Source organism: Stylophora pistillata, chromosome 12 (assembly GCF_964205215.1).
Source record: "Stylophora pistillata chromosome 12, jaStyPist1.2, whole genome shotgun sequence".
NCBI classification, from domain to species: domain Eukaryota; kingdom Metazoa; phylum Cnidaria; class Anthozoa; order Scleractinia; family Pocilloporidae; genus Stylophora; species Stylophora pistillata.
In genome coordinates, this window is record NC_142530.1 from 11,181,201 (window position 1) to 11,202,052 (window position 20,852).

The 20,852-nt window shown below is 43.3% G+C and overlaps 4 protein-coding genes and 1 pseudogene across 5 annotated transcripts; 2 read left to right on the top strand and 3 right to left on the bottom strand.

The window, feature by feature from the left end:
- Nucleotides 1-3,821: 3,821 nt before the first annotated feature.
- LOC148718805 (uncharacterized) lies at nt 3,822-4,553 on the top strand. The gene has a single exon (XM_088740002.1). The coding sequence runs from the start codon at nt 3,822-3,824 to the stop codon at nt 4,551-4,553; it is 732 nt and encodes a 243-aa protein (XP_088596128.1).
- Nucleotides 4,554-4,864: 311 nt separating this feature from the next.
- Nucleotides 4,865-6,245, bottom strand: LOC148718806 (uncharacterized; annotated as a pseudogene).
- Nucleotides 6,246-6,582: 337 nt separating this feature from the next.
- LOC148718807 (uncharacterized) lies at nt 6,583-7,461 on the bottom strand. Its single transcript, XM_088740667.1, has 2 exons — nt 7,178-7,461; nt 6,583-6,723 (listed from the first exon to the last, which is right to left on the bottom strand). The coding sequence occupies exons 1-2, from the start codon at nt 7,459-7,461 to the stop codon at nt 6,705-6,707; spliced, it is 303 nt and encodes a 100-aa protein (XP_088596793.1). The 3' UTR covers nt 6,583-6,704.
- Nucleotides 7,462-9,961: 2,500 nt separating this feature from the next.
- Nucleotides 9,962-12,427, bottom strand: LOC148718808 (uncharacterized). Its single transcript, XM_088740666.1, has 2 exons — nt 12,357-12,427; nt 9,962-11,998 (listed from the first exon to the last, which is right to left on the bottom strand). Exon 2 carries the CDS (start codon nt 11,923-11,925, stop codon nt 10,714-10,716), a length of 1,212 nt encoding a protein of 403 aa, XP_088596792.1. The 5' UTR covers nt 11,926-11,998; nt 12,357-12,427; the 3' UTR covers nt 9,962-10,713.
- Nucleotides 12,428-12,434: 7 nt separating this feature from the next.
- LOC148718809 (uncharacterized) lies at nt 12,435-19,956 on the top strand. Of its 2 annotated transcripts, none has more exons than XR_015993861.1 (2): nt 12,435-19,741; nt 19,877-19,956. XR_015993861.1 is itself a non-coding variant. In XM_088740665.1 (2 exons), the coding sequence occupies exon 2, from the start codon at nt 13,077-13,079 to the stop codon at nt 19,443-19,445; it is 6,369 nt and encodes a 2,122-aa protein (XP_088596791.1). In that variant the 5' UTR covers nt 12,435-12,618; nt 12,754-13,076; the 3' UTR covers nt 19,446-19,901. The 2 variants fall into 2 exon arrangements, 1 of the variants encoding a protein (XP_088596791.1); XM_088740665.1 differs by having other exon boundaries at nt 12,435-12,618; nt 12,754-19,901.
- The last annotated feature ends 896 nt before the right edge of the window (nt 19,957-20,852 follow it).

Consider the following 20,852-nt stretch of genomic DNA (forward strand, 5'->3'; position numbering starts at 1 on the left):
TTAACAGACTACAAATTGTATATAATAAACTAAGTCGTGTAAAGGAAACCCATGTATGTTCCAGAAACCATAATGACACGAAACAGTCATTTGCCGCTTTGAATACTTGTAGTAAAGTTTGAATTCCTTAAACCTCGAAATAAGGACTTTTGCTTTGCCCTTCCCAGGTGTCTTCCTTCTCAAGTAACTTTTCAACTGCCCTATTGATTTTCCTGTCAAAATTCGAAACATGTAAAAAACAGAAGGCAAATATGCAATTCTGATTGAGAGGCCCTTACGATTTCCTTCGATGTCTACATTGCTCCTTAGCTCATGATTTGTTGTGGTTGAAAAGGCCCTTTTAAGAGCTAAAAAAATTTCCTTTGGAATGTCACGGGTAAACTCCAAATACCACGGTCTCCTAATTCGCTGACGAGCTGACAGCCTCCTGTAGATTAAATCCAACCATGTACAGGCTTCGTCTTTTAGCACTGCCCCTGTGTTAAGTGATGATTCACACAGAATGGCAAATGAATCGTTCCCTCGAGCATGTTGTTCGTAAAGCCCTTTTAGATATCTCTTTGCCTCTTGTTTAAAGAGTGCCATATTTTCCCCCAGGTCACTGCATTCTGTAAAACAATTGACAGCCGAGTCTATAGCTACAGTTTTTTGGTCGCTTTCCTCATCTATGGAGTCTTCTAGCTCTTCAGTGTCACTACGAGTGACTTCTTCAAGAACATCCTCAAATGCTACAGAAGCCGCCATTTTGAAATTTGTTTTGCATTTTAAAGCGCGCGTCCGCTGTCCCGAGATGCGATCACTCCGGCTTTTTTGATGGCGCGTGTGCCCAGCGTGCACCACTTACGAAAAGGATCTTTCTTTCTTTATATCGGAATTTTCACCCCCGACATGGAAAAGGTTAGCAGCATGGTCAGGAAATGGAGAAAATGGCTGAGCCTGTGTTTCTTACATGTAGAATTTACCAGGTTATTTCGAAGATATCTTTACACCGTTGTACAACATAGTTGTGTATATCAGCCTAACTGCTACACACACCAAATAATCTTGTTGATCTCAGTCAGAATATTTTTTTTCAGAGGAGGTAGATTTGAAAAAAGGATGTGGTCAGTAACATTTGTTGGCATACTTGTCACAGACTACCTCTCTACCAGCACAGATTTAATAGGTTTTGTAGTTTTTCAGTACTGTGCAAATCTTCAGCTTCAAACAGATCATTAATTTTAATCTGTTCAGTGGAATGGCCTAACCTATTAGGTGTGCATTAGGGTTAATGTACTCACCAATGAACAGCAGTATGTACTTCATCACAAACAACAGCAACAGTATTCTTTTGAAAATGTTATACAACATAAAATAACCTTAAACAATGTTATTTTCTTCAGGTGGACAGGAATTAGAGATGATTTGACTTTTCTGTTAGATGAGTTAAGCAACATTTGTCTCTGTGCTCTTCCAAGCAAAATGAGACCCACTGAACAACTACTTGGTTCCCTTGGTTTTTTTGCATATAGACGCAATTCCCCGAGTGACTGCAATAAAGCCCTTACCCTATATGGCCCCGAGATGCCAAGAGGTAGAGAGAGAATAACAGTGAAGCTCCGTCAGGGCCAGCAGACTGCCGAGAACAAGAACAACATCAGTGTTGCATCATTTTCTGGTAAATAGCCTATTGATTAAAATGATGCAAATTAAATTCTTCAGAAACAATGACAACCTTTTGGTTACATAAATATACCACCTAGTACATTGAGAACATCCTGAAAAGTGGAAAATTTACAAGGGACTACGGCATATGCCAGAAAGAAGTGTGCCTGGAAGATAGGAAAGGTGATTATAATATTATCTGTATTTTGCAGATGTGCGCTTTCTGTAAGTGAATAATTACAAATTTGAAGCAGGTTTCACATTGCAAACTGACGTCCACATCATTTTTCTTTAAAGAAGTTCCTGGAGAACGAAGCAAAGCTCTAGGCAGACAAATTGGAGGATCTGGAAGATACGTTTCTCTCCTGTGAGCAGCTCAACTTGCCACCTCCAAGAAAAAAACTAAGAACAGGAAGTCATCAGATCCAGGAGATAATCTAGAAATAGCAAAAACTTCCAGCTACATTTCAAATAGATCGTTTTCATAAAGTAATATTCTCAAGAATATCCAAATGTATATGATACAAGCATGAATATGCAAGTAATACACATATACATTTTACTGTGCTGTGTAAAAAGGACTTTCATTGCAGTTGCCATATGTGTTAACATTAGACTCAAAACTCAAAATGACAGGTAACTCAGACAGGTATTTATTCTCAATGTTTGCTATTGATGCACAAAATTCCTGCAACGGTTTTTCGCATCATCACTGCAGATTGGGGACGTCCCCTTTGACTGGAAAAAAGCAAACGTACATGCAATCTTCAAAAAAGGAGACAGGTCACTCGCTTTGAACTACAGGCCCATCTCCCTTACCTCTGTTTCCTGTAAGATCATGGAACGCATCATATTTAGCCACATTATGACCCACCTTGAGGAGTTAAAGATTCTATCCGATATCCAACATGGTTTTCGCAAATCTCGTTCGCGTGAAAACCAACCACTCATCACCCTCGAAGATCTTACTAAAAACCTTGATCATGGCAAACAAAGCGATGTCATCCTGTTAGACTTTGCCAAAGCGTTTGACACCGTCCCACACCAACGCCTTCTACCCAAGCTACACCATTACGGCATACAAGGTTCAATCAATTAGTGGATTCAAGCTTGGCTTTGCTATAGGGAACAATCGGTCTTAGAGGAAGGAGTCAAATCAGCACCTGTTCTAGTCATTTCTGGCCACTTAATGTTTCCTATTTACATTAACGATATAGGTGTAAATATAGAGTCCCATATTCGTCTCTTCGCCGATGATTCCTAACGAGCTTAAGATCCTACGACGGCAGACATCTGGGACGGCAAGCGGAAATGAAGTTACTGCCAGAATTACTTCCGGTTGCCGTCGTTGGGAGGTTTCCCGCCGTCGCGGCCTTGTCTGTGGCATGAAGAAAGCCATTTTGCCGTCGCGGCTAGAACGTGAGTAAAGTTTAACAAAACAAAGCCATTTCAACTTACTTTGAGCGTAAATTGTTGGCAATTTTGACAGTTTATTGTTAACAGAGGATGTCTGTGAGATAGCTAAGCAAAAATAAACGATTTGTTAGAGGAAATTTTAACTTTATTCATTTGCCTTTCTCATTAACAGTTCATCACTAGTACTGGGTCGATGTCAACAAAGAAAGCAACCCAGTAAGTTTTACAATTTCAGTATTTCTCTTTATTTCAATGAAAAATTTGTAAACTTGTTCTGGCTTTAATTTATGGGCATGATATTATTCTATTTGTCTATTCTCGAGTTTAACAACAAGGCTTATCTGAGAAAATTTTCATAATCAACAGTTTCCGTAATGTTTTTCAAGCCATAAAAAACGTCTTTGATTCGGCGTGAAACTGATAGTTTGCTGCTGGAAATTGGTTAAACATTTATCAACAAGATAAGATTATACCTGTATTATGCTGTTTTCCATGTTATGATTCAAATTCTCCTGTGTTTAAAAGATTCAAACCAGTTTTTATTCGGGTCGTCCTTTGTCTCGTATCTATTACAAAATTAACGTCGTTTGAGCATTTTTAAACCAAAGAAAAATTTGAACCACGACATACATAAACAAGAATGCTCTGATTTATTTTAGAGAGTTCTGAACTGAACCAAGTGGTTGAAATTGAAGCTAAGTTAGCAGACTCACCACGATTTTTTAAACATAAGTTATATTTTCTCAAAATATAGATCCAACATGGAGTGGACAGATGACCATGACCACTCTCTCTGTCAAGAAATTCTGGCTCTAGAGCCCTTCAAAACTAAAAAGGGAAGTATCGCAAGAGGGCAGATTTGGGAAAAAATTGCCAGTAGTCTCAACTCCTTGAAAATTCCAACATTTAAAGTTAATAAGCGCTCGATGAGAGAGCGTTACACGCTACTCATTGAAAAATTAAAGAAAAAGTTAAAAGAAGAGAAAGAGGCCAGCGGAATTGAGACTGACATGAGTGACGTTGAGAAAGCTTTAGAGGAAATACTGGAAAAGGAGGCTGATGCTGAAAACAGTCTGGAAGTTGACAAGAAAAAGGAGGATAATGCCAGAGCTGGCGAGAAGCGGAATAGAGCAATGGAGAGCATGCGTTCAACACAGAAAAGAAAGGATGGTGATGAAGTCGAGGACGTAGAGAATGCACAACCTAAGCAAAAAGTCACAAGGAATAGTGGTGGGGACACAGTGGCATATCTACGTGAGAAAAATGATATGGTTCAGAAATGGAAAGCTGAAGAGTTGAAATTGCAGATGCAGCGCCTGGACGTGGAGAGAAGAAAGCAAGTTGAGTCTCAAAAGCAACATCAAGAATTGATGCAAATGATGGCCCAGCAAGTCCAGCAGCAACAGAATCAAATACAACAGTTTCAGCAGATGTTTGCTGCCATGCAACAACAGCAGTCACAAATCATTTTGAGGCTTTTAGAAAAACATTGAGTAACAGGAACGCGTTAAATCCTTTTGTAGAGGTTCTACCCTGTGTTTTGTTTCAATTTTGAGGCTTTGTGACTAAGTTTTTGTAACATTAAAGAGGATTGATATGGTGGGGGGGGGGGGGGGGGGGGTCCGTTGCAATTTTGGAGCATTTTCTGTGAATTTTGTTGGGAAGGTCCGCTTACTCCTCTGCTCTCCCCCTGGTGTTGTTATACCTTGTACCCTCTGAAATGGATTCGTAACCCTTTTGAAATTAATTATAGTTGTTGTTATACATCAGTTGACCTGACTACAAATACTACAGAATAAATACCAAAACTTTAAACAGTAGTTTATTGGCAGGCTGCAGACATACACTGCTACATCTTATTCATCACTTGTGTCTTTCACGTTAATTTATCACTGAAATCCATTTCAGGGTACAAATAATTTTAATTGTCAGGAAGAATAATCCTGAACGGTTGGCGGGTCAATGTCAAAGAAATCTGATGTAAAATTACCATACAAGCAAGTCATGGCATTCCTTAAAATTGCACATACAATGTGCATCTTTCCCACCGCACTCAGTGATATCTTTTGAGTTTTCTTAAAATCCACAAATTTAAAATAGTGAACACTATCCCCAAAAAGCCATTCTACTGAAATGCGGAGACTGCTCATTTACTCGTTAAACTCTTCCATCTGAAGAGTGATACCTGCAGCGCGATATGGCACAACAAGGTGAACTCTTAATGGGTAACAGGGTCACCATATAAGGCCATAGGGTTACCAGTGGGAGAAAAAGCATGGTGTTCAAGGATTCGCAGAAGGCCAGAATCAGCTAACATTCCAGCATCGTGTTTGCGGCCCTCTGGAAGAAAATGCACATTTTGATTGAAAATTGTGTTCTGTACTTAAAAAATGCGTTTTTTATACTACTTGATATGTTTCACACCTAAAACTACTTTCACCTATCTATCACTCTGTTTGTATTTACTGTGTGACAGATGGTTCTCATGTGACTGAAAATTGAAAGGAATAATTTCCATTACCTACTGGCCCGTACATGTTGGCTATTATACCACAGGGCAATGCAACAGATTGGTATTTCAATCCGTGGACTCTTTTGTGTCCGTTGTAGACAATTCCTTGGTTTTCCTGTGGTCGGCAAATGGGTCTTACTGTACCATCTATGAAGCCAAAGCAATTCGGCAGGGGACTCCCTTTCCTTTGTATGGCATCAGCATAATTCTGAAGTAGAGGGGGGCTCATTAAGGTGTGGTTCCATGCTGTCAGACGGTGATGATGTAAGCCGTACACAGTTTCCAGTACATGATTAGTGATCATACAAATTTCTGGTACTGGGCGGCCAAAACAATGGATTAGGTCACTGTACCTACAAGGGTACGCTAATCTTCTCAACAAAAGACAAAGGCCTTCAATTCCATCACATACAGTCTCTTGTTCACATGTATACGAATCAGGCAGCCCCAATGCGTCTGCGAGAACAGGTATATCCCTCTTTCGGAAACGAAACTCTGCCAAGCACTCACTTTCGTCGAGTCCTTCCAGGTCAAAATGTTCGTAATTCTGGTAGGGATAATCGAGATTCTTTGAAGTGTTGGCATCGTACAAAAGTAAAAATTCATCTTCTGAAATGTCACCATCATCAAAACTTGTTATCAACAATTCACGAGCCTTTCTAAAGGTAGCCATTGCTTTTCCTAAATTAACTTCGAAGAGGAAAGCTACTACAGCCGCCGTCGTGCGCGCTATCTTAAGGCTATTTTTCGCGCCATGGCAACGACGACCTCTCCCCAAGCCCCCTCGACCAAGTCTGCCGTCCCAGATGTCTGCCGTCGTCGGATCTTAAGCTCCCTACTCTCTTATATGCAACCGTGAGCAGCAAGGATGACGCCAATACCATACAGCAAGACCATGACAGCTTAGTCGCCTGGACCAATCTTTGGCAAATGTCCCTCAATCGTGACAAATGTAAGCTCTTGAATGTTAATCGATCAAAAAGTCCAATCATCCATTAATACACATTGAACGGGATTCCACTGGAATCTGTATCTCACCATCCTTACTTGAGAATTGAATTGTCTTCCAATCTGAATTGGAACTTTCATATAGAGAATATTATAGGGAAGGCTAACCGGTCCCTTGGTTTCATCAGACGTAATCTTTATTCCTGTCCAGAAAGTGTTAAAAGTCAGGTATAGCTCACCCTCGTCCACCCATGTCTAGAATACGTCTGCAGTGTGTGGGACCCACATACTATAAAACACTCAAGATATTTAAGGAGTTCAGCGGCGAGCCGCCAGAATCGTGAGTAGTATAAGGGGCCCTTATGGGTAAAACCGAGAGGCCTGGGTCCGAGTGTCTCGGCCGAGCTAGGTCTAATTAGTTATTCATACCGCGTAGGTGTACGAGGGTGAGGGTTAGGGTTTAGGGTTTTGGTGTTAGGGTTTAAGGTTTTAGGGTTAGGGTTTTAGGGTTAGGGTTTTTTTTAGGGTTAGGGTTATCGCGAAGGTTCATGAAATCAGTTTTTTAAAAATAACGGTTTTCTCAAAATAATGACAACAAAAGAATCCAAGATGGCGGGGGGATTAAATACAACATTTGCATATGGTTTATTTACTCACACAGCGCGGTATTTGATTTGTAAATACGTGACATAACCCAGAAAGGCAGTCATCATGTCTTTGTACAACTGATGGAAAGTAGCTTGTTCTCCCACTTGTGCATCATAGGTTTCAATTTCGTCAATGTATTTAGTCTCTTGTCTGCGTATTTCACAAAGATCTTGCGTGGTAGCTTTTTCTTTTACAATGGCAAATAATTCGTCTAGGACGGCTCTGGCCCGCTGGGGATTCTGTTCAATCTCTTCATCCAAATGAGCTACAAACAATTGTTTTTCAGATGTCATTGTATATCGCAATAGCGAAGTATAAGGCAAGGGTTAACACTACAGCGTCCTCACAAGTTAAAGGAGTGGAATGATGGCAGGTACAACCAATCTAAAAGAGCAAATATCTATGTTAGAAGAGAAGATTACTGATGGCCAGATTCATCTAGTCCGTAACACATTCCCCTGGGCAGAAGATGTATTACCAGAGATTCCATTTAAAAGCATGATGCGGGAAAATCGAGTGGGAACGTACTGCTGGCTGTTCCTCAAGTATCTATTGAGGGAGTACATTGCTGATATGAAAGAAGAATTAAAAGAACTTTAAGGCAAGGAGGAAATGAGTGAGCGGAAAAGAAAGGCGGAACGGAAAAGAAAGGCGAAACGGAAAAGAAAGGCGAAACGGAAAAGAAAGGCGGAACGGAAAAGAAAGGCAGAGCGGAAAAGAAAGGCGGAGCGGAAAAGAAAGGCGGAGGAGACAAGAGTCGAAGAGATAAGGGATGTAGTGTCGAAAGAACTGAAAAAAATCAGAAGAAAAATGGAATGAATACTCACCGCATGCCGACCAGGCCGTAATGAAAGATGTAGAAATAAATGTTGTTTTTTTAACGTAAATGTCTGTCTAGTATTGATTGACAAGCTGTCATAAAACATAGCGTATATAAATCGGTCGTTTCGTACTCACTTGCTTCGTTTTAGCGATGTCTTCCGTTGAAGACTTTACATGTGAATGCGATATACTGATTGACGAAATAGAGAAAGAAGCATGGTACAGTGTAGAAATCAGAGAATTGCGAAAAGTATGTTTGCCAAAGTGTATACAAGAAATTACCGAGAAGATTGCTTTACTTAAAATTAAATGATGCCTAAACATGTGAGTTGGAGTAAAGCAATCGCTTATAAACCGGCAGAAATTTGGTATCAATGTACATCTTGTCGGTATCATATGCCTTATAGTCGGAACCATAGAGTCCTAAAGTGTGACGTCACGTTGCCATGACAGCATTTTTTTCTGGTCTAAACAGTTTAAACTCATACTTCAAACATGGCGTCTTTATCGATATGCTCACTCGTTTCTTTCTTTTCTGGAGAGCAGAAATCGCTTGATCGCGGAGAAAACCACTTCAAATCCGACCATGTCCAAAGCTTTATTTATTCCAGGGGAGTTATCAAAGGTGAAGTCCAAGCAAGCATGAAAAATAAGGAGCACAAAGTCACAGTAAGTTGCCAATTTGGGATCACAACACGTATGTTCAATTCGAAGAACTCCCAACCCCGATTTCACCTCCAATTTAATGTTTATATTGCGGAATATATATTGCAACTTACGTGTCTGTTTCGAATTATCTTTTTATCAGATTTATCTCGATGAAAACCTTGAAATAAAAAACACAGAATGCGAGTGTCCTCGCGGCGAGTTCAAGTGCAGTCACGCGGCAGCCATATTTATTTATGGCATCCATAACCTTAGCAGGACGGACCTGGAATGCCAATGGAAACGAAAGCGAAAGGCAGAAAGCGTACAGTCTGCAAGCCAGATGTTTCCAGCGCCACCGAAGAAGAAGGATTACAGCCCTTTGGCGCGCGATCCTAGCCGAGAAGATCGGATGTGGCTGTACAGCGAACTAAAGCGCTATGGCAAATTTACAGGGACCTGCTGGATCTTGAGTCCCGAACCACAACCTGCTACCCCTCTCTCGATCAAGACGATTGAGGATATCATTTACTCAGAAGGTTTCCTTATGGCATCTACGAAGGAAAAACAATTAGAGTAATTGATTGAGAATGCCAAAGTAGAGGAGCTAGCTAGAGAACCATAAATGTTGTGAGCACCCTCACGGCTGGCCAGCGAAACAGCCCTGCATGGCACCAAGCTCGTAGAGGCCGCCTGACTGCTAGTAATTTTGGCTCCGTCCTCCAGGCAAAAAGAGTTACACCGTCTCTTATCAAGCGACTACTTGGGGAATACAACTTGAATGGAGTTAAAGCAATTGCATGGGGACAGGACAATGAGACTGAGGCCCTGAAGTCCTTCACCAACATCACAAACTTTACACCTGTACAGACCGGCCTTTGGCTACTCGAGTCGGGAGTTCTGGGTGCTTCCCTGATGGACTTGTGGGAGACGACTCGGTGATTGAGTGTAAGTGCCCCTACACACATCGAAATGCGACAATCAAGGAAGCTTGTGGGCACAAAGACTTTTACTTGGAGGAGAAGGAAGGGAATTATACGCTGTCTACCACACATGTTTACTGGCATCAGTGTCAAGGCCAGATGTTCCTGACAAAGCGCAAATTCTGCTACTTTGTTGTATGGACCACAAAGGATAGTGTTGTTATCAAGATTGAATGAGATGAATCTTGGGAGCACAATATTACTATCTTGAGTGATTTTTACTTTCATCAACTATTCCCAAAGATTACCGAGGGAGAACTTTGAAAAGTGGTGCACAGATGCTGGACATAATCAAAGTGGGGGGGAGGGGGGGGAGTGGGAGCTAATGTAAATAGGCAGTAGCTAATGTTAAAAGGTATTTTTTTAAATTTCATACATTAATTTCTTAATATAACATTACATATTCTACACTCAGATAGAGACACAAGATAAAGAACCCACATTTTTCCATTTAGCATAGTAACTTAATAATAAATTACATTCTTCCTGAAAGCAAGCTTAAACAATTTTTTTTTGCAACCAATGGCTACTGGTAGCTGGTAACACTTATCCTGGTTACTCAACAGGGCCCAGTTGCATAAAACTTATGCCACGCTTAAGTAGGCTTGGATAGCAATGCAAAGGGAAGGGGAGGGAGCCAAAACAAAATCCATGCAGCACAGGTTATTTTTTCTGACTACCTCTCACCATCCCTTAAAGCTAATTTAAGTGTGGCTTTAGTTTTATACACCTGGACTCAGGCTCCCAGCTTCACAGACACAAAAGTAAAACCTTTCAGCCAGCACGACTTTCACACTTAGAACTACTGGACGAAAGAATTCCATACTGGTCACATGCCCCTGACCTGGATTTAGTTGAAATGACAATTTAAGAATGTCACTGGATTTCATTATAATCTATTTTCACAGAACACATAGTAGTTTGTATTAATGAACATAAAGGAGATGAATATCAGAAAAATGTAAAACTGACCACATCATATTTTTGACCAAAGCTATGTCAATACCATTTGATCTGTTACAGTAGGGCTTCTAGTAATACAAAAATAATATTAAAAACTCATTGTACTATAATTTAGTTGAAAAAAAGTTCTATTCAGTCAAATTCAAAGTCTTCGCAGCCATCCTTGATCAATGGATACTGCAAATTAACAAGAGCTGAGCACAGTTGGCATAGCTTGTCAGCATGGCACCTCAAAAATGCTGGGATGAAGCCAAGGATGCGAAAACTCTTAAGTCTTGCATTTGCACGCTCTACGTGGATGCGACATCGAGCTATTGATTTTGTCGCCCTTGCCTCACTCTCTGTAAACTTTCCATTGTTGAGAAATGGTGGTATGTTCACTGAAACACCTCTTGGAACTACATCGCTGATGAGAAAACCTTTGTCTGCCAGAACAAGATCACCAGCACTCAAATGTTTACAAAACCCAGACTCTTTAACCATGACCTTGTCACTGACTGAGCCAGGAAAAAGATCACTAACATAGGTTATAACTCCATTTGGGGCAACCCCTATAATGACTTTGAAAGAGTTCATTCCCCTGTAGCTGGAATTTGTAGCATTCTGCTGGGACATGAGCTTAGGTGCAGCAATTTCAATGTCTGTACAATCAATCACAATGCGGCAACTGCTGTACTCAGTGAAAGAGGATGGCAAACACATCTTGTTCTTTTCTCTAGATGGCACGGTTGTCATGATGTCTTTGAACAGGAGAGAATGCAAAACATGGACAAAAGTTAGTACTATGTTAGCAACAGTTGCAACACTGCATGAAAACAACTGGGCTAAATGTAGATTGGTATAATTTTGTTTCAGTTTCATCAGAGTGATAAATATCTGGTCCTCAAGTGTGATCCCCTCAACCTTCCATCCAGCATAATAGTTTATTTCACCCTTGAATCTTGAAACATATCCCACAACAATATCAAGAACATCCTTAGTGGGTAGACCTGTCTCCATCCGTATCATCTCAGGGCTCAAGCTCTTAGCAGAGTAGTGTGCACTATAGTAACTTGACATTTCCTTGTGTTTAGCAAGTTCTGTTGAAGTCATATCAAGCTCTATTGACAGCAGAGCTTCTTTGGAACTTGTCTTTTCCTCTTGTGAGCATTCAGTGGAACATGGTTCAGAGTTCTCTTTAATCTCTTCAAGCACAGATGCTACAGTTGGTAATTTCGTGGGCTCGGCAGACACTTTCCGTTTTTTCTTGGGGGTAGGTGTACTGGGAGGTGTTGGTCCTGTACCTGGCAGCAAGTCCAAACTATCAAACAGCTTGTGCCTGTTTCTGTCACTGATGGTTGGCATATTTTCTTTTCGCCCATCTTTAAAGTGACAACTGCAAAGTCGCGAATGTTTGCTGGGCTTTCTATCTCCTCTCCTATAACAGAAAAAGACAGAAGCAGTTACTATACTTGCGCTTAAAAAACCCAAAGTTTAGTTGGTCACATGCTTAACCTTGTAGTCTAAGACGTGAATGCGAAGCGAGTATTTCTCTGAGCTTGTTACTTAATACTAGTTAGTGTAAAAGCTTTGATACTCACAACTATCATATAGTTTTTTAGTAACTAAATAATCTTAGATCAAGACTGAAGACAAGGAAAGGCAAAGCCGCGAGAAAACAAATAAGACAAGAAAGAGAAACAGCTAATCGTGAATCAGTTTGAGATAAAAAAAAAAACAGCTATTTCTAATCGATGGTACAGCATCGAAATATATATTTTTCGAAAAATACTCACCTTACAAATGATATCCACTTATCATAGAGTGTTTTATGTTTTTTCTGGTCTGGAAACGAAAAGAATCGGCAGCAGTGGCTGTTGAGGCCTATGCTCAACGCCCTCATTTGGACAGCGGTTTCTCACCCGACATCCGGGCATACAAAAAAAAAAACACGGCTCCTTTTTTCCACGTGCATGTGCTCGAGCTATTTTGTATCTTTCGAAGCTGTTTAATTTTACCTTGTCCGCCTCCGGATCCTTTACCAAACGTCGATAATCGGTAGGCTTTGTTGTTTTATCTTGGCGTTCTTATTTTTTGGATTTCTTGTTAGTTATTTTAGCCGGTTGTCGGTATGTTGGTAACTTTCGTAACCTTAGCAGCATTGTGATTTAGCCGTTAACTGATTGTTTTCAGAATAAAACGGGGATTTCTACAAAGATTCTGTCCCTCGTCACGTTCTTATCGACTTTGGGATAGGCTTCGACAGGAACGCCTATTCATGGTTTTATTCGATTAGCTTTGTTTTCGCCGTCTCGATAGCAATTATCGCGCCGTTCACTGATTAACTATTGAGATTCGCTTGCATGCACAAGGTCAACTTGGCTAGATAACCTTCACCTTCACAAGCGACAACCTCCGTCGAAAACACCACAATTATTCAGCGAATCGCTAAAATTCGATACGTTCCACCTTCGTTAATTCACATGTTAGCAAATTAGAAGTTCCTTCCTTGTGAAATGGAAAACAACGATGTCAACAAACGCGAGTCGCGACCCTCCACACTGTTAAATTCCGAAGATGTCAGGCGGGAGAAAGCGTTATCCCTGCAGCGCTCTCGTGCTGGTCACCTTGGCTCTCTTACTAAAGTTCAGAACGAAATTGAAACATTGTTACAGGACGAAGACCCGTCGAATGTGACCTTAGTAAAGGAAAGGTTCGACCATTACGAAACGCTGTGGAAGAACTTCGTTTTGTCACACAATAAATTTATGGATGTCGCTGAACCAGGCAAAAGAACGGAAAATGCTGAACGTTTCGACATTTTAGCTGAGCAAAGGACAAGCCTTTCTACAAGTGTTGAAAACTTTATTTGCAACGCAGCAACCAAGTTCAATGAGTGGGTAATGGAGGATTTGCAGAAACCGACTGGTTTAAGGCATCAGGGACTCGCGAGCTCACGTAGTCACCGATCATCGCGACGCTCAAGCAGCACTTACAGCTCGAAAGCACAAGCCCGCAGATTAGAGGCGGAAAAGGCTCAACTGGCTCTTGCGTTTGTGGAACAAGAGAGACAACGGAGAATTGAAGAAGAAATGAGGATGTTAGAGCTGAAAAGAAAACAACGTGAACTTGCCCGGATGCGAGAAGCCGAGGAAGAGGAACTAAAGGCCATCATTAGGCTGGAATCCCTAAAGACCGAGGCAGACCTCAAGCTCGCCGAAGCAAGAAAGGCAGCTGCCATTACGGACTTAGAAGCCAAACTTACGGAAGAAATGGAAGGGGGAGTTTCAGACAACGAGTCATCGTTAGTGGAGTCAACATCTTTCGAGCGTGCGCCACCCTTGTCTGGCAGCATTCTTAATCCTCCGTTGGTTTCTGTCACGCATTCTGTACCACCAGTGACACCCGATGTATCGGCCATGCCTGCACACCTCCCTGGTGTTTCATCCACAACCTTGGCGAGTGATCTGAGTCCACTGGTATTAAGTGGCCATGCTTCTTTCGTGCAGCCCAATCCGTCTACATCCGTAGTGCAGAGTTCATTGATGTCAGCTTCCACCAAAGTTTCAATCATGCCCTTGAATAAACCCGAGACCAGTGTTCCGTCCACAGCCGCTGTCAGCGGTCTCAGCCCACCTGTGATGAACAATCTCACTCCGCCGACACTGCTCTATCAGCCTCCACCCATTACCAAACTACCAGTGACGACTGTGAACACCTCTCAGAGTGGTGCTTCATCTGTTACTGTTAGTGGTCCGAGCGTGCCCGTGACAAGCAGCCTTTCTCCTTGGGCAACGCCCTTTCAGCCTCCATTGGGCACCTCAGGTGTGAATGCAACGCCCATGCCTTCTGTTCAGGGAGAAGTTCTTGCCATGGTTGCTACAGCCATGAAAGAGATTTCAACCACTCAACAAAAGCTTGCATACAACCAAAACCTCCCACCTATTCAGTTTCAGAAATTTGGTGGCATCCCTGCAGAGTTTCCCTTGTTTAAGCAACGCTTTGAGCGCATAGTGATGTCACGAGAAGATATGGATGATAGCAGCAAAATGACTCGCCTAGTGCAGTTCTTAGATGGGGACGCCAAACAGGCAGTAGCAGGCCTTGAGACATCCAAAGATGGACTCCATCAAGCACTGCAAATCCTCGAACAACGGTATGGACGACCGTGTGTGATTGTTAACTCTGTCATCAACAGTCTGGTAAAGGGTCCTCCCATATCTGTCAGCGACAAGATCAACCTTCGGAAATTTGCTGATACTGCTACAAGAGCCCTTGCAACGCTAACGTCCATGAACTGTCTGTCGCAAGTCAACCAAGGTAACATTGTTTACATGACAGAACGGCTACCAAAGCCACTTCAGGACAAGTTTGCCACACTGGCCTGTGACTTGGAAACAAAGGGCCAACATTTCCCAACTCTGACGGATTTTGTTGGTTTTGTGAACAAGCATGCAAACATTGCTAACCACCCAGTCAGTGGCAAACCCCAGCAGTTCAACTACAATAACAACTCCAAGAACAAACGGCTGCCACCAAATGAGAAAATGGACACTCCTAAATACACAATGAATATCAACGATGGTGGGAGGCCGCCACCTAAGACGCCTCCAAAGAGAGGCAGAGACAAAACAAATAGCTGTCGCCACTGTGGTCAAGCACATCCACTCTACCGATGTGAAGCATTTAAGGCGAAGACGCCAAAGGAAAGGATGTCCTTCGTTACTACGAAGAGGCTGTGCCCTAACTGCCTCAAGGGTACCGAACACTCAACAGATACCTGCCCCAGCAGGTTCAGATGTCGAGTTGAAGGATGTGGTGCCTTCCACCACTCGCTCCTTCATCAAACACAGGCTCAGCAGACACCTGGAAATTCTACTTCGGAGGACCAAGCTTCAGGAGTCAATGCCACAACCTCAACGCCTGTCTGTGCCACTGCAGGGTCAGGGGATTCAGAAACAGTCCTCTTACAGGTCGTACCGGTGCGAGTAATTGGCAGTAATGGGTTGGCTGTTACCACTTACGCAATGCTAGACTCCGGATCTGAAGTCACTCTCGTGGACCCATCATTGGTCAGCTCCCTAGGACTCCGTGGCCGACCTGACCATTTACTCCTCTCAACTGTGAGCAGTTGCAATGAGCTTCAAAGGGGAGAAAGGGTTAATCTTGCAGTTGAGTCTCTCATTGACGAACAGCCACAACAGCTTCAGCTTAAGGAAGTGTGGTCTGGGAAAGAGCTCAACATCCCGTTGCGCCACCAGCGCATAGCCATAAGCAAAGAAAGATGGCCGCATCTTCAAGATGTTCCTTTTCCGGAAGTTGAAAGGCAGAAGATCTCACTCATCATAGGGACAAATATTCCTGAAGTGTTTGTTCCCCTGGAGGTTCGTCATGGAGGACCAAATGACCCCATCGCGATCCGTTCGTGCCTTGGCTTTGCTGTCCTCGGTAGATCAGGTGAAAGAACGACACAACAGTGCCACAATGTTTACCACATCCATACCTCCGCCAATGACATTTCCCTCCACCATCAAGTTGAACTCTTCTGGGAGTCGGAGTCTCTTGGCACTACCAAACCTTACAAGTCCATGTCAGTTGAAGACAGGTATGCCGAACGGGTTATTAACAGCACGATTTCAAAGTCAAATGACCATTACTGCATGGGACTCCTTTGGAGACGTGATCCACCTGACCTTCCCTTCAACCGCGCAATGGCTGAAATACGTCTCCGTCACCTGGGGCGACGCCTTGAGAAGGATGAAGTCCTGCATGAGAAGTACCGTTCAGTTATCGATGGTTACATTGCCAAAGGCCATGCTCGTAAGCTCACTAAAGAACATGCTGAACAAAGAAGTAACAAGACCTGGTACCTTCCCCACCATCCTGTTACTAGCCCCAACAAACCAGGCAAGATCCGTGTAGTGTTCGACGCAGCGGCAAAGTTTCAAGGCACTTCGTTGAATGATGAACTCCTACAAGGTCCAGATTATATCAACAGCCTAGCAGGTGTTCTTATGCGGTTTCGACAGGAGGAGGTTGTTCTCATTGCAGACATAGAACAGATGTTCCACCAAGTTCGGGTACCTGCTGAAGACTGCGATGCCCTTCGGTTCCTGTGGTGGACTGGAAATCTCAGTGATGAACCCGAGGAGTACCAGATGCAGGTCCACATATTTGGTGCCACATCCTCCCCTTGTTGCTCCAATAAAGCTTTGCGACAAACTGCTGACGATAATGAGGACAAGTATGGCAGCGAAGTTGCAGAAACCGTCCGTCGTAACTTTTATGTCGACGACCTCCTTAAGTCTATTCAGACAACTGATCAAGCAATCACCCTTGCCTTTAAATTGGTTGCCATGCTGAAAGAGGGCGGCTTTCACCTGACCAAGTTTTTGAGCAACAGAAGAGAGGTTCTGTCTGCGCTTCCTTCCCAAGAAAGAGCCAATCCAACTCTTAACCTTGAGTTGGACAGATTACCAATCAATCGTACCTTGGGTCTTCACTGGGATGCTGAGAGGGACGTATTCTGCTTCAAGACAGTGACTTCCACCAAACCTGCCACGAAGCGTGGAATTCTCTCCACCATAAGCTCGCTGTTCGACCCTCTCGGATTCCTGTCACCATTTGTGCTCCCAGTCAAAGTGCTTATTCAAGATCTCTGGAAAGAGAAGGTTGGATGGGACGAAGAAATCCAAGACCACCATTTGAAAGTTTGGCGACGCTGGACACATTCTCTTCCACAGCTTGAGGAGATCCAGTTACCTCGCTGCTACAGGAACTTAAGTATGCCGAGCAATTGCACAGTTCAACTCCACATGTTCAGCGATGCAAGTGAGTATGCCTACTCAACCTCTGCATACTTAAGACTGAGTGACAACCATGGTGACCAAACACACTGCTCCTTTGTCTTCGGTAAATGCCGTAATGCACCCCTCAGGAGACCAACCATCCCACGCCTCGAGCTCATGGCGAGCCTGATGGCAGTCCGAACCAGCAACCTCATTAGGGCTGAGCTTGATTTTCCCATCGACTGCATTGTTTTCTGGACCGACTCACTAACAGTGCTCCAGTATATCAAGAACAAAACGAGAAGATTCCATCGCTTCGTTGCCACCAGATTAGAGGAAATCCATGAGCATACTACACCCGATCAGTGGCATCATGTCCCAGGAACCCTGAATCCAGCGGATGATGGATCTCGAGGCATGCCTATAGAAGCCCTTCACCCTGGATGCCGCTGGTGGACTGGACCCAAATTCTTATGGCAAACAGAGGAACATTGGCCTCACCGCAAAGTGGGTGACATCCTGGAGAATGACAAGGAAGTAATCACTCCGAGAACCAATCAGAGTATAACAGCTACAGCTGTTTCCTCCTTGGATGAATTGTTGAGGAAGTTTTCCTCATGGCCTAAGCTGGTCAGGACTGTGGCATTGATCATGCGTTTTCTTCAATTTGTCAGGTCCAAATGCAGTGTACCAGCCATATCTAACCATGGCGGGATCAGATTAACAGAGATGCTCACCGCTTCAAAGGCCATCATAAAAAGGGTCCAACGGCAGTATTTCCAAGGAGAGCTGGAAGCCTTGGAGTCTGGTAAACCTGTGAAGAAAGACAGTAAGTTAAGTACACTTAGTCCAATCCTCGTCAATGGTACAATATGCGTTGGAGGCCGGCTACGACATGCACCAGTAGCCTTTCAAGCCATCCATCCATTGGTGATCCCAAGCGAGCATCCCATTGCTACACTGCTTGTTCGACATCACCATGAGATCTTTGGACATGCAGGTCGGGAACATGTGCTATCTACACTGCGTCAGAAATTCTGGATTCTCAACGCCCGCGCATTGACCCGACGTATACTACGCTCCTGCATAGCCTGCCGCAAACGACATGAAGGTGTCATGAAACAGATGATGGGAGACCTACCGAAGCCCAGACTCACACCTCATGAGCCACCCTTTACCTACACGGGGGTGGACTTCTTCGGTCCCTTCCACGTCAAGAGGGGTCGTAGCTCTGAGAAAGTTTATGGATGCATCTTCGTCTGTCTCACCTGCAGGGCTATCCACATTGAGGATGTTGGATCCTTAGAGTCAGACGCCTTCATCCAAGCCCTGCGACGCTTTATTAACATTCGTGGGGCCGTCAAGGAAGTCTGGAGTGACAATGGTACCAATTTCACTGGTGGTGAAAAGGAAATTAGAGATGCCATTCAAGACCTGGACCACAACATCATTCAGAGATCCCTGCATGAGAAAGATGTCGAATGGCATTGCCAACCATTGACAAAGTGGCATTTCCACCCCCCAACCGCCAGCCATATGTCCGGGGTGTGGGAGCGACTCATCAGGAGTGTCCGTGGTACCATGAAGGCCATCCTAGGTCACCCTCATGCCTTCATTACCAGGGAGACCCTCAGAACTGTCTTTGCTGAGACAGTCGGAATACTCAACAGTCGGCCTTTATGCCCAAGCAGCGACGACCCTGATGACTGCGAACCCATTACTCCCAGTCATCTCCTACAACAACGAAAAGGGATGTCTTTGCCGCCAGGAGATTTCCAAGACAGAGACCTGTATTCCCGCAGGCAATGGCGAAGGGGCCAAATTCTCTCAAACCACTTCTGGGTTAGATGGCTGCGTGAATACTTACCCCTGCTTCAGGAGCGCAAGAAGTGGATTCTCAAACGGCGCAACTTGGCTGTCAACGACCTGGTCCTTGTTGTAACAGAGAATACCCCTCGTGGTCACTGGTTGCTAGGTCGAGTTACAAAGGTGTTTCCTGGCAAGGATGGCCTGGTTCGTACAGCCGAGATCAAGACCAAGAATTCGACGCTGCTGCGTCCAATCTCAAAGTTGTGTCTTCTGGAGGAGTCAAATTAGCAACGAACATTTAGTGTCTGCCTTTTTTAACGCTGAGCCTTTTACGAACTGTTAGGATCCGAGTAGCCTTGTTGAACGTGCTCTTAAGTTTAGCTAGTTCAAAGGGGGGAGCATGTTGAGGCCTATGCTCAACGCCCTCATTTGGACAGCGGTTTCTCACCCGACATCCGGGCATACAAAAAAAAAAACACGGCTCCTTTTTTCCACGTGCATGTGCTCGAGCTATTTTGTATCTTTCGAAGCTGTTTAATTTTACCTTGTCCGCCTCCGGATCCTTTACCAAACGTCGATAATCGGTAGGCTTTGTTGTTTTATCTTGGCGTTCTTATTTTTTGGATTTCTTGTTAGTTATTTTAGCCGGTTGTCGGTATGTTGGTAACTTTCGTAACCTTAGCAGCATTGTGATTTAGCCGTTAACTGATTGTTTTCAGAATAAAACGGGGATTTCTACAAAGATTCTGTCCCTCGTCACGTTCTTATCGACTTTGGGATAGGCTTCGACAGGAACGCCTATTCAGTGGCTTTCAGATGTGTGATTGCAATCTGGATGAAAACACTGGCCCATCGCAAACTTCGTCTCCGTTGCGTTTTGACTCGAATTATTGCTCACCAGGTGCTTTTGTCCGCTTATTATACTCTTCAATAGTAAGGCCAAAGGTTATCTTGATTCTCTTTATCTTATTTCTATTATTGGAGGACAAAATGCGCTATTATAGCTCTTGAAGTGCTCAAGGTCAACGACAATGTGTCACGCTAGGGACGCCATATTGGTTTGTTTAGACCACAGAATTCCGGTGCTATGGAAACGTGACGTAAGCACTTTAGGACTCTATTGTCCGAGATGTCAATTCTCTTGACGGCGTCTCGTCAACGAACGACCGATGGATATTCCCTAAAAAACTTCAGGGATAGACAGTTTCTCATCATTCGTAGCGAGGGCGGTAAAGCAAACGCATCATGAGCGACGTGAGAATTTTGAACGATTGTGAATTACTGTACCAGAACAAGTATCTATTTGATTTGTGTGCGCCTAAAAAAGTGTGTGGGCCCTGAGAAGTCATACGTAACATTTTGGGTTATGTCAACGTTCCCATCTGCCTAAAGAGACGGCACGAAATCATTTCTACATCGTGCCATTTACATTTGCGGGACGATGTGCAAAACATACATGTGGCATTACATGGTAAATACAATTACCTTCTATAAAAAATGCGGTATCATTATACAAAATAAAGAGTTCGCGATTTGAAGGAATGTCTCGCAAGAAAAACTGCAAAATAAAATAATTGCCTGTAGTTCCATTCAGGAAAAGTAAACAGTGAAGGTGTCTAGGAAAAAGAAATTATAAAGGAAATGAATGAAAGCGAATATCGCGCCAACCATTACTAAAGGCACTTCCTGACCAAA

What these genes read in the sequence shown, in the direction of transcription:
- LOC148718809 (XM_088740665.1), top strand. Translation starts at nt 13,077, where the DNA reads ATGGAAAACAACGATGTCAACAAACGCGAGTCGCGACCCTCCACACTG.
- LOC148718805 (XM_088740002.1), top strand. Translation starts at nt 3,822, where the DNA reads ATGGAGTGGACAGATGACCATGACCACTCTCTCTGTCAAGAAATTCTG.
- LOC148718807 (XM_088740667.1), bottom strand. Translation starts at nt 7,461, where the DNA reads ATGACATCTGAAAAACAATTGTTTGTAGCTCATTTGGATGAAGAGATT.
- LOC148718808 (XM_088740666.1), bottom strand. Translation starts at nt 11,925, where the DNA reads ATGCCAACCATCAGTGACAGAAACAGGCACAAGCTGTTTGATAGTTTG.